Raw genomic sequence first — 12,748 nt, 5'->3', positions numbered from 1 at the left:
GGTGAAACATGCTGCTTGGCTATAATTCTAACTGTCTTATAATCTTATTAACATGACTCAGTAGTGTAGCCACCTTTTAGTGAAGATTGGTGCATTGAAAACTTCATGTTATTTATCCTCTGTAAAATCCCTTCAATGTTTTTCATGAAGGTGGTGAACTACCTGCTGAAGAGGCTGGAGCTGAGCTACCACAGAAACATCATCACTGACGGTTACAGCTGCGGCACACGCAGGAAGCTCTCTACAGCGCTGGCTCTCATCGGGCATCCACAAATCCTGCTCCTGGTGAGGACACTCCCCTCCATGTTGCTGTACCTGCTCATTTAATTGCCTAACAGCCCATCAGACAACAAATATTTAACTAACTGTATGCAGCTGTTCCTCCTGAAAGGATCTTTGACGTAAAGTACATACTGACAGACCAGACTTGACAGAGCTCATATAGTTAATGAGTCTGCTTGCTCAGGCTTTCCCAAGGGGTAGTCTTCCCCATAGCTCTCAACTTAGTCTCTACCTTATGTGTCTATCAAATGGTCTTTTCTCTTTTTCTCTTTCTTCCTGTCTTCAGATCTCTCCGTACTTGTCCTTCCCTCTATGCATCTTAATTTCCCATTCTCTCTTGAATTTTCCCTCTGCATCTTGTCTTTGTCTTCATATTTTTGCTTTTTCTGTAACACTGGGCCTCCCATCTCCCATCCTCTTTTGCATTTATGCATCTGCCCTTGGTTTTCCCTTCTCTTACTGTATGTGCTGCACACTATTTGCGCCTCACTGCCTTCCTCAGTGAACCCCTCCTCTTGCCTTGATCTCTCTATTTTGATGTCAGCCTCCCTCTCCATCTTTCACACACCCTGCTACCCTCTTCTCATTCCTCCTCTCTCCACAGGATGAGCCAAGCTCTGGCATGGACCCTCGCACCAAACGTCACCTGTGGAAAATCATCTCTGAAGAAGTGAAAGGGAAATGTGCTGTGGTCCTCACCTCTCACAGGTTAGAAGAGTATCACACACATACACCTGCTGAAGTGTATTTTGAAACATTTGATGAATACATTACTAAATTCCAGTATTGCACAAAATGCTTGGCACTGGGCTACAACTGGGTAAAAAGTAAGGTGACATTCAGTATCTAGCACATTATGTTCTTGGCTTTTTTTCCACAGTATACTGTAGATAACAAGTAGGATAACTACTAAATGTATTCTTCATTTATTTATGCATGACAGCAGACATTACTAATTACTGCATGCTGTATATAAGACTCCTAGTATGACCTTTTATCTTTCTCTCTTTGCCTCTGTTTCTCAGCATGGAGGAGTGTGAGGCACTGTGCAGCCGTCTTGCCATCATGGTGAAAGGTCAGTTCCGATGCCTGGGCTCCCTGCAGCACATTAAGAACAGGTTAGTGACCTCTGCTCATCCTCCAATCCAGCCATTACTGCTCTCCCCACTCTGTCTCCATAGCCTCCTATTCTTCCCCCGTGGTCCTTTGTGCAACTAAAAGCTCAATTTTACTTGTATAACCGCGTAGCTCCGCCCCCTCCCCTCAGTCATTGTAATAACACTGTGCTTTGTTCGTAAAATCTCCTTTGTGCAGGTTCGGCAGCGGCTTCACTGTGAAGATGTACTTGGCCGAGGCCTCCTGTGATGCAGAGGCAATCACTGGCTTCATGCAGCGCAGATTCCCCAGCACTTATCTCAAGGTGAGCTTTGTCAGCTATCCGAAGTAGAGAAGAGTACTTGGTAGAGAAGAGGGAAAGACTAAGTATGTTGTACATTGCAGTGGAATGTTGCAATAAATTCAGTGGAATTTATTGTGTATGAGTATGTGTGAATCGTTCTTGCTGAAGAGTCTATGGCAATATTCTTCTAAAAATAAGCTTTTGGTTGGCCTTATTTCCTTCTCTTTTACTAATAAAGTAAATTATTAATTCAAGTAAAACATCAGCAGACCTGGCTGCAATGTCAAATCCCACAAATGTGCCCTCACACGAGCTGGCTACTGTTCATGGTTTTAAAGCAGCATTCATAGATTTCTTTTTTTTTTTTTTGGCCACTTGGGGGCAGCGAAAAAACCTGGAAACACAACACTGACATATTCTCACATTTTTCATTAATTTAGAGGCATTTTTGTTCACCTGATGAATGTAAATCCAATATTCACTCTTCTTTTAGCTACATGTTTGTTTCCATTAACGCTTCCCTCAATCTTTAGCTACTAAATGCTCCACCATGTTTACAATGTAGTTACTAAGGTAGTCGCTAACTTTAACTGAGGGTTTATCTGAGGGTTTTTTTGCTGAGAACAGCTGCGTGCTGCAGCTAAAACACTATGATCCATTGTTAATATGACAATATTGAGTAGAGCAGCTTTAGGGAATCTATACAAAATGAACTATGATGTACTGACATTATTACCTCACTAGCCATATGTGCAGCTTCTTCTTGAAAATTGTCTGACTCTTGCTCAACTAAGTAGAGAGAAAATCATTAGGACACATAGCTCATAAGGACCTGATGTGTTCCAGGTGTTAAAAGGCCCATCCCAGAATATATTACATATACTCTGTATATATGAATGTATAGTATAGTATGTAGTAGTATCACTGCACCACTTTCCTATTTAACTGAATGAGAAAATAGTCTCAGACTTCGAGGCCCTACTGCATATATCTATAGATATATTTTTTTATAAACAGCTATTCACTGTATTTTACAGTATTTCATGATTTATAGAGTATTTAACCCTCTACTTGTGCATTCCTTTCCACCTCACAGGACCAGCACTCCACTATGGTGGAGTACCACGTACCAGTTGCTCCAGGAGGGGTGGCTGACATCTTCGACCAGCTGGAGTCAAACAAGAATGCTCTGCAGATCAAACACTTCTCTGTGAGCCAAACCACACTGGATGAGGTGAGAAAAAGAGGCAGGACACAAACACTGAGAGAAGAAGGACTAGCGTGAGGTTTTGTAGGGGTGGGTAGATGGCAGCGAGGGACAGAAAAAAGGGACAGGAGATGAGAGAAGAAGAGAGAGGGTGGGTGGGGGGGCAGGGACAGAAGAAAGCTGAGTGGGAGTGAAAGACTGAGTAGAAAAAGTTTAAAAGAGGCAGAGGGAAACTGACAGAGGGTATGCCTGAGGGAAAATAAATGGAATATGAGTTAGGGAGAAAATCCATGAGTTTTATATGCAGCCAGTGCTGATATTCTTCAACGACTCTGCCCTTCTGGGGCTCTGGGATTGGAAGAAGCCATAGGCAGAAGAAAGCGAGGGGGGTCGTGGAGGAAAACTGTCCAGCAGATTAGCTCAAATATATGGCACTCAGAGAAGGATAATTGTCTTTGATACTCGCATGGCTCTTATATTATTACTGTATCTCCACAGGTCTTCATCAACTTTGCCATGGGAAAGATTGGCATGGAAACCATACCAATTCACAATGAAGATGAGCATGACGACCTGGGCTCCATTAAGGCAGTACGAACATAGAGCTGACTGCCATCTTTTCTTTGCCATCGTGTCTATGTCCACTATGAAATGAAACACATTTTTATGTGTGAAAAAATAAGATTGTAAACAATTTCCTGATTATGTCTTTAAAGTCTCTTCACTAATGACATGAAGGGTAACTTACATTTGTATCTTTACCAAATTAAACTCTTGATGATCTTACAGGTCACATGATGACACTTTTATGTTTACCTTTAAATCTCAAGATGTTATTATTTATGAAGGATAAAATTAATAATGTAGACTATTAACTTCTCTATGTGGTTGGGGCACTGTTAACCATAGCAATTCAAAAACATTATGTATTTTCTGTTTAGAATCATTTTCATTTGATTTTAGGTCATCTTAAAGCACACTCAATATATGATATGTCTCAAGAAGTAATTTTTTTTTTTAAATCTGAAGGACATGTAATTGTGCCCACTGGATAAAATTTGCCAAAACAAAAAATATTCACACACAGAAGAACATCCTCAATATGCACTTTCCCCCTACTCATTAACACTTCCTCTAAGGGCATATCTAACTTTTAAAAATGAATAAACTGAATATTTAATGTACTCTTTCCTACTTGTGGACCAGTTCCAAATGGTCTTGAATGTATCAAGCCTTTTTTATAATTCTAATAAAGCTATTTTTCAAATGCAGCTGCTGTTCATTTGCATATTGTATGTGCTTTTCCTATGTTTGAGCGTAAGGATTTTTGATTTGGCTGCTATGACAGACCTAAAATTCCAGCTGATTTCATCCTTATTACGTTATCATTATAGGATGTATGGCTATATATGGATATTGCCATAGGTCAAGCTAAAACACAATAACTGATACTAATAATACACAAATACTGAACATGAGCTAACCAGATGACTCAAACCTTGTTAATATTCCATGGATAGGCCTTAAGTATTAAGCTGACATTTAAACTGAGAGAGGATAGATTTTTTTTTTCACACTTTTTGATTTAAACTCATTTGTCTGCACACAAATTCATCTTCAATTGTTTACACTGGCCTTTTGTTAATACATTCAACCCAACAATGACACATCAAAGTGGAAATAAACCAAGCTTATCAGTGAACCACTTTTGCTCTCTTTCTTTGTGATGGCTACTTTGGACTGATAAGTTGTTGTAGAGAAAACACACTAGTGATTACAAAAGTGCCAGAGGTTAAATCGCAAAACACATACAAGTGGAAGAAATAGAGCTGAAGAACTGAAGAGATGCTGAATTAACAAATGCTCATAAATCAGTTGTTCTGCTGTTGAATTGTATATTTGTGTTCAGTTCAAGTAACATTTGCGATATGTTTAATGTCATTAAATGTATAATTAAGCATTTTGTACGAGTTTAAAAGAAAATACAGACAGCAAAACTTACCATGATATTTCGGGGGCGGGGCCTAAACTTACGTCACCACCGTGGTCATGGCAACCATGACTTCCTCCCATTTGGCGGGACATGCAAGACACAGGAAGCGAGTTCGGCTTGTTTTTCAATCGTGATTTGTAAACAAAGTTATAACAGGAGATAAATTAAACAAACAAAATCTCCCCTAAAAATGAATAATGATGTTCCGGCGCAGACAGAGGACTGGAAGAGCACTAAAGAGGCGGTTGCGAACTTTCGACGGCTGCTACTTTGCTCCAAATGGTGAGTTGATGTTACAGTAACTGCGGCTAGCAGAGAGACTGGCTATGTAATGACGGAGCGCCCTTTGTTGTGTCACGGCTAATCGCAAAATAAAGTTTACAACTACTACTAACTTCTAGACCGGGTTCATGTTGAAACGCAACAGGAAGATTCATAACGTATGCACCGTTAGCTCAGTCGTGTTAGCTAGAAAAGAAAGCATGGAAAGCAGAGCCGTTGGAAAATACCAGATGTCTGAAAAAAAAAAAAAAAACGTTAGAGCTGCCTCTTGCCCCCCCCCCCTTTTTTTTTTTGCATTCAACTCAAATCTGGTTTAGTAGCTGTTTATTGACATCCCATTCGTATAAAGTTCCCGTGTGCCATGGTGGAGTGAAATTTATAAAAACATTGTGCAACGATAACACAGAGACGTGCGGACTAAAAGTGAATGACAGTGCAGTATTATAAAAGACATAACACTATATGGTAAAAACGATTATTCATTCATTCAAATCTTAGATAAATATTATGTTTTGGGAACAACAAAAATACACAACACATGACAGCACTCAGCTGGAGAGGCCCGATGGTGAACAAGCTGGCATGTTGTGCAAAAGCAAAAAAACAGAAACTGTACAGTGTAAATTTAGTTCAGGTGAGTGTTTGGATGTAGCAAGATGTTGAGGTACCTGACTGCCTGCGGGAAGAAGCTGTTACACAGTCTGGATGCTACAATGCTCCAGTACATCCAGCCCGAGCCAGCCAGATGGCACAAGGGTTGGAGAGTCTGCAAGAAGTGGAGCAGGGGTTCCTCACAGTGCTGGCTGCTTCAGATGCAGAGGTTATGGGAAATGTACTCTATGTACACTCTGAGATCCCACTGATGCTCTCTGCTGACTCCACCATCCAATGCAATTGACAAATCAGGCTGTAATGCAGCTGGCTGGGATGTTTTCTGTAGTAGGATGGGTTGAGGGGTTCACTCTGCTTACTCTCGCTCTCTTCTCTGCAGAGACTCCAGACACCATTGTGCTCTTTGTGTAGGGTGGAGGTATTAATGTTTCAGTTGTGGTTTTCTCCCAGCAAGGTGTGCTCTTAAGAATCTTGTCACTATCCTCCCACGTAGTCCTGAAGTTTTTGATCAGTTGATACTATTGCTGTAATATTAATCCTTTTAGCCTCATCTAGCAGGTTGTGCGTGTTCCACTGTGAGATACCTATTATTTCCTTAGCAGATCTGTGGTCACAGCAGTGGACTGAGTGCACCGGTTCTTAGTGTGATGGATATGACCTTGTGTATTCTGACTGCACTGACCAGTTTTAAATGTTTTGTCCTTTTTTTTTTTCCAGCTCAAATTTAATGAAGGAACCTGTGTGTCTAGGGATGTGTGAGCATATGCTGTGCAGGTAATGTAACCTCAGAAAAACATGTTTTACTCTGACATGCTCATTAACAATAGACCTTTATCACAGTGAACACTTATTTGTCAAACACAGGTGTATCTAATCATCTAAATGATGGCTCCATTACATTTAGGTGTGCTGTAACTGCCAGGGTTCTGGTTCACTAGCACACCTAAATGGAATGAAACCACATTTTTTTCTTTTAAAACACACAGTATGTTTTTCCTGCTATGACAAATCAAAATATCCACAATGAGAAGGCTCTATTGCTGGATTTTATTCCCCATATATTCAAAAAATATATTAATAGATTAATAATATAATTATAGGTTTATGGGATAAACAGATTCATATTCTCTTCAATCAATTAGCCAATCAGTTATCACAAGCAACCAATAATTGTTTTAGCACTTATTTCAGTGTTTGTTATGAGTAATGACTGTAACAGCACCATTGTACCAGGGAATTCATATGTGAGCGGGACATGGGAAATAAAGCAATTTTATGGCAGAATTTGTATAAATGATTATTAGTTATGACATTTCTTGTGTTATGGAGCTTATTGCAATACATGGTTTACAGTGTTGAATGTGTCTAGACTCTAGTTTACAGTGTTAACAGCTGAAGGGGATTGATGTCTCTGTTGGCCTAGATTACAGCCTCAATTTATGCCCTCTCTTCATGACTGAATGGTCTTAAAAAGTGAATCAATAAGCTCATTGTATTTCTTTTTATTGAACTGTGAAGTAGATGCCTAATTCAAGAAATGGTTGTTGCTCAGGTCCTGTGCTGGCCCCCGGGCAGGAGATGGCTGTGTGGTGTGTCACAGCCCTGCATGGGTGAAGGACATCCAAATCAACAGGCAGCTGAGCAGCATCATACAGCTTTTCTGTGGTTTGGAGTCCCTGCTCAATCCTGTAGAACAACCAGGTAGGTGGTAGTTGTTATATAGCAGCTTCAAAGCATAATTAAGGTTTATCTTCTAAAATCACTGTGTCCTATACATTATGTTTCTCTCCATGCTCATCTACGCACACCTCTTTCTGTCAATTTCTGACTGAAACTTTAAACATTTTCTTCCACCAATCTGATCTTTGAAAGCCAGTGTTAGTGGGTTATGCCTGTGGTTTACATAATGACAATAATTATGCAATGCAATTAACCATGGTGGTGTTTAGTTTGCAGGTAGACCTCAGCTGACAGAGAACTAGAGGGTAACTTTCTAAGCCCTGTTGTTAAAATGTGAACAAGTCTGCAGGTTGCTGTGGTGTCTAAAAATACAGTTATAACTAAAGGTTGACAAGTTTATTGGGTACCTCTGTTGCTCTGTCAAATGTCAGTATTTGTGGCTGGAAATGCATAATTCAAGGTTTTATGCATTTCTTTCTTCATCTCAACCGGCAGTGGAAGGTTATTACAAACACAAAGAGCCTTTTTGATGGCAATTCACATTGAAAAATTATGGTTCACATGGGACAGCAACATCTTGTTTTGTTAAACATGTTTTTTTTTCATTGATTCATTGCAGCCTCCTGTGTCACTGAGATTCAGACACAACCTGAGAGCCCTGTCTTTAAAAACAAGAAGAACTTCAAGATCTGGTTCAGCCCCCGCAGCCGCAAGGTGCGCTGCACAGTGGAGAAGCCTTTAGAGGTCACCACACCGGACAGCAGGTCTTCTGGAGAAACAGCTGCAGTACAGCCAGATACTGTTACTGCTCAATGCCAGGACCTGTCAGTTTTCAATTTCACCTCATCCTCCCAAGACTCTTCTTCTTCTCAAAAATGCAACAATGAAAATGAAAACAGGAAGAAGAGGTCAACTAAGAAAAATGCTGCCAGGAGGAAGGCAGTGGTCCAGGGAGCCACCACGACCACACGAATGCAGACCAAGCAGATGATGAGGAAGAATAGGCTGGAAGCAATAAATCAGCAATGGGGGATCAGTGAGAATGTAGATGCTTTAAAGAAAAAGGAGCAGCCCTGTGATGAAGGGGCAAGGAGGTCCAGTAAAAGGGTTTCCTTCCTGAGCTCTGCTGTTGCCTCCGACAAGCCTCAGCCTGAAGTGCCAAAGGGGAGTACTGATGAACTCAGCCCTGACAGCAGTGCCATGAGGGAGCACCTCTCAGGAGGCAACACCAGTGAAATGAATCACCCCGCCTCAGATGGTCAGAGCATGTGGGATGATGTCACCCAGCAAAACTCACTGTCTGCAAATGACCTCAAACCAACTGATGATCATGAAAAACAGAACAACGTTTCTCCCGAAAAGCATTCCTCAAAAAGAACCAGAGTAGTGGAGAAAGTTGGCACCTTGGAAACTACACCAAAAAGACCTAGGACCTCCCCAGGTCGGAGGAGAAAATCACCTGGTCAGATGTCGCCAGTCATCCTTAACCCTCCATTTCTGACTAGCCCCAGGTGTGAAAAGAGCACCAAAATCTCCAGAGAAAAGCAAGGACACAGTCCGTCTGCCGTAGCCACCGTCGGTAGAAAATCTCCTCGTACTCATAATGCACCTGTTGGACGGCCCAGCACAGGAAGCCCTGCAGTTATGAAGAGGAACCATAAGGGAGAGACCCTGCTGCATCTAGCTGCTATAAAGGTAAAGCGTTTTTTGAATAATTTAACTAATTTACCTCACTCCGTTTTCTGTTGTGTTCTGCAAATTCATGAGCTGCACCAGTATTGCACTATAGCCTAAATAAATTAGGTACGTAAATTCAAAACAATATAAATTAGTTAAATCAAAATTCAATAAAATGACTTTATGTCCCTAATAATTATTATTCCTGTTTTGTCTTCAGTTATTTATCAAAAGGCAGAAATCATTTCTGAGGATTTGTCATCAGTTGAAATGATGAGATTGCGTGATGTAAACTTGGCCTTTCATGTTCCTTATTTTTATTTAGTTTCTTATAAATAGCATCTTGCACAAATCTGCTGGTTTAAATACCTTCTCTTTCTGTGGGTTTTCCCCCCTCAGTTTAACATTTTTGTCTTCAGATGATCAGACAGCCATGTTCTGGTCTGTTGAGAATAAACCGTTTTACTGTAATCCTTGTAAACATAGCCGTAATCCCCCTCTGGATCCCTGACAAGGTAATCAATGCCCCACTGTGGAGTGTGATTGATAAACACTGGGGCTTTGGTACACTGGGATCAGCTGCTGTGTTTGAAGGGTTGCGTTTACAGGTCTGCAATTCTGACCTCAGGTTTGTTGTTCTCTGTGGCTCCTGCAGGGAGATGTAGAGGCTGTCAAGGAACTGCTGGACCAGGGAGCTGACCCTAACCTGAAGGATAATGCTGGGTGGACACCTCTGGTAAGACTAATACAACAAGTGATACATCTGAAAGCTTTATTTGTTGTGTGAAGAAACTTTCAGTGACAACAACAATTATTAGGTTGCAATAGCTTTTTTTTTACGCTGTCTGGGTGTTGTTTTTCTTTTCTTTGGTGAGAGAAATGTGTTGTGTTTCTTGTCAATAACATAAGCTATTTCCATTTTTTATACACACAATTACTTAATGGTTTGTCACACAAACGCCTTCATGTTTACGGTATCTTTTCTTCTCTGGTAAACCAACAAGTTTGTGTTGCTGTTATGGGTATGCCTGTCTTTTGCTGTATCATTTTTCTGCACCCAAAAACATGCTTAAGTCAGTAGTTGAATTATTAAAAATCATAAATAAACTATCTGTACTGTAACTGTTCACACCACTCTGAAACAAAGCTACAAAGACTCTGCTTTGACTTTATATTAGCTGGTAGAATACATCATACCAGCAAGTTTCAAATGTGGAGTGGGTCAATTACTGCAAATACCACCTTTTTATGCATGCTGGCTTAACCCAAAACATGTGGTGTGTGCTCTTTTAATAATTTAACCTAAAGTTAAAATCCTTCAGTGCTGCCTGAGCAACTTTCTTTTCTTTAGAGAGCAAATGCGAGAGTGTTTGCCACTATCCTCGTGCAGCACTTCACGTGGCTACCTGCTCTCATTTTGGTTCCTAACTGTGAGCAAATAGAACATTTTACTGCTGCAGATGGTCAGCACCAAAGGAAATAGTAGTGGTAGCTACTACAGCATTATATGAAAGAGGAAAATCAAGTTTTAATGTCTAGACAAATAAAAACAATATAACACAGTTGCACATTCTTCTTAATATTTGCTTAATTCATGTTTTGTTTTTTACACAGATGTTGGGACTCCACAGAGCACTGTGCTAAAAAGCATATTGTGTGCTTCTTAGACTAACTGAGCTAAATTAAACTGAATTGGAACAAATTGGATTCCCAACAATATTCTCAGCTGCCCAATTTATTGACAGGGCCACAAATATTTTCAAATATTTTGCAGTTGTTGCATTGTGTCTTAATCTCACTCCTGAATGAATCTCTCAGACTTGTGAAAAGAGTGAGGAAAAATACTTGCTTTTACTAAACTAATTAATAAATCTCCCCATTCATGTTAATTTGATAAAAGAGGAAAAGTAGAGCATGATGATGTTTGAGAGTTTGTTTGACTTGGAACATTTGATTGGCAGTTATGACGTTGTTTGACTACCTTTATACATTATCCACAAGGAGAAAGCACACGTGGGATCAAAAACGTTACCATACACATAATCAAATTCTTTTGAACTCTTTGAAACATCTCCCCCAGGAAAAACAGCATCATCTGGAAAAAAAAAGATATTACAGTGATTGAAAATAGATGTGAGTTTAGGATCCATACCAAAAATAAGGGTGTTTTTTGAACATGAGAGAGAAAAACCAGATCAAAGCAGAGCCGGATAACTTGTGAAGGTTGTTGCTCTTTGTTCCAGCATGAAGCGTGTAACCTGGGTCACATGGCAGTCGTGGAGGTGTTGGTCTTGAGGGGAGCTCTGTTGAACACACCTGGCTATGAAAACGACTCGCCACTCCATGATGCTGTGAGGAACGGACACCCAGCCATTGTCAAACTGCTGCTGCAGCATGGAGCCTCACAGAATGTTCTGTAAGCTGCTTAAATTTTTTTCATACCTACAGTTTATTGGGTTTGCAGGTGAAATGCTACACGAGCCTTGCTCTTATAAAGATGCTCCATGTCAAATGAATTACAAAGTTACCCACCGGGGTATCAGGGTAGGACCTGTGCATGTAATGTGGGTCACTGTGAAGAAGGTCTTGTGCAGGACAATTGATTAACTGCATAGATGGTGTGTTTTGCTTGGCATTGGTCTTTTGTGAAAATTCTCAAGTGCTGACCAGAGGCTGTGACCTGAAAACAAGATTTTTTTGTTAGTTATGGTTAAAACAAAAGCAGAACTTTGAACCTTGTACTGAAAAATACATCTGCTTGTTGCCACTTTAAAACTTGAGTTCATCTAGAACAAAATTAATTTGAAAAAACATTACTTACTGCTAAAATTCCAACACTTTAAGCTATAGTTTTGATCACAACCATATAAGATGCAGTATCCTCCACACTCATGCAAACATGAGACATTATCTTTTTGAGTATGCTGTGTGTTCCTCCCTAATGTTAAAATTGTGACTATTTATAAGGGGCTTTGTCCTGTTTTAAAATCAAATTTCATTGTATCTGAATATTATGATCAAATTTGTTTACTGTGACATTTTGGGCCACAGTTATCCTGAAGTATGAAAATTTGATTCTGCCACATACCTAGTGTGCAGTTCACTGAGTAACAGCCAAACAAAAAACTCGAATCCAGTCTTTGTTATTTTGCTCTGCCGTGCTTGTAAAGGAGGTGGACAAAATATCACAAGTGCCCTTCAACTGAGTCAGACAACTAAGGTAGAAATCTCAACCGAAACTGAACATTATAGGTAAGTTAATATTGCGCTGCCATTGTATTTGATTGAATTACACCACACACCACTTTTGTTATTCTGGAGTGGTGCTTATTTTCCACCTCTTCAATATATCATTGAGTACCCGTTTACCATTTATTGTACCAGACATTCTGCCTTTTATAATTAAGAACAGGGCGTGCGTTAGGTGCCTAGATGTAAGAAAATCGACTGTTGCTGATTAGTTGCTGGTCAAGCAGTTGATGCTGTATCAGCATTTCTGGCTTGTGGAGGGAGGGTAGATATGTAACACCATGTCCATAATGAGGGAGAGAATGCTGGTATCAGTGTAATCAATAGAGTAGTTGATCAGTGTCAGTGTTTTGGTCAGTTAGAAAAT

The 12,748-nt window shown here is 40.1% G+C and overlaps 2 protein-coding genes across 3 annotated transcripts in view; both read left to right on the top strand.

Moving 5' to 3' along the window:
* Positions 1-4,159, top strand: part of abca12 (ATP-binding cassette, sub-family A (ABC1), member 12) — a 62,814-nt gene extending 58,655 nt beyond the window's left edge. Inside the window, exons 66-71 of the mRNA XM_071459989.1 lie at positions 151-285; positions 887-990; positions 1,308-1,400; positions 1,597-1,702; positions 2,778-2,915; positions 3,387-4,159. Of these exons, the coding sequence (XP_071316090.1) occupies positions 151-285; positions 887-990; positions 1,308-1,400; positions 1,597-1,702; positions 2,778-2,915; positions 3,387-3,491 (681 nt within the window). The 3' untranslated portion in view covers positions 3,492-4,159. The remainder of the gene's footprint in view (positions 1-150; positions 286-886; positions 991-1,307; positions 1,401-1,596; positions 1,703-2,777; positions 2,916-3,386) is intronic.
* Positions 4,160-4,934: 775 nt separating this feature from the next.
* The window catches only part of bard1 (BRCA1 associated RING domain 1), a 51,944-nt gene continuing 44,130 nt past the window's right edge, over positions 4,935-12,748 (top strand). Inside the window, exons 1-6 of one of the 2 annotated variants that reach the window (XM_071460166.1) lie at positions 4,935-5,163; positions 6,493-6,549; positions 7,328-7,476; positions 8,075-9,150; positions 9,788-9,868; positions 11,376-11,548. In XM_071460166.1, coding sequence (XP_071316267.1) covers positions 5,072-5,163; positions 6,493-6,549; positions 7,328-7,476; positions 8,075-9,150; positions 9,788-9,868; positions 11,376-11,548 — 1,628 coding nt within the window. In that variant the 5' untranslated portion in view covers positions 4,935-5,071. The remainder of the gene's footprint in view (positions 5,164-6,492; positions 6,550-7,327; positions 7,477-8,074; positions 9,151-9,787; positions 9,869-11,375; positions 11,549-12,748) is intronic. The other variant, XM_071460093.1, reaches the window with a different exon arrangement.

The sequence above is a fragment of the Trachinotus anak genome, unplaced genomic scaffold, assembly GCF_046630095.1.
Source record: "Trachinotus anak isolate AG129_WGS33_773 ecotype Australia unplaced genomic scaffold, CSIRO_AGI_Tana_v1 ptg000001l, whole genome shotgun sequence".
In the NCBI taxonomy this organism is placed as follows: domain Eukaryota; kingdom Metazoa; phylum Chordata; class Actinopteri; order Carangiformes; family Carangidae; genus Trachinotus; species Trachinotus anak.
Note: the sequence above shows the minus strand (reverse complement) of the source record. Positions and strands in the feature narration are given on the sequence as shown.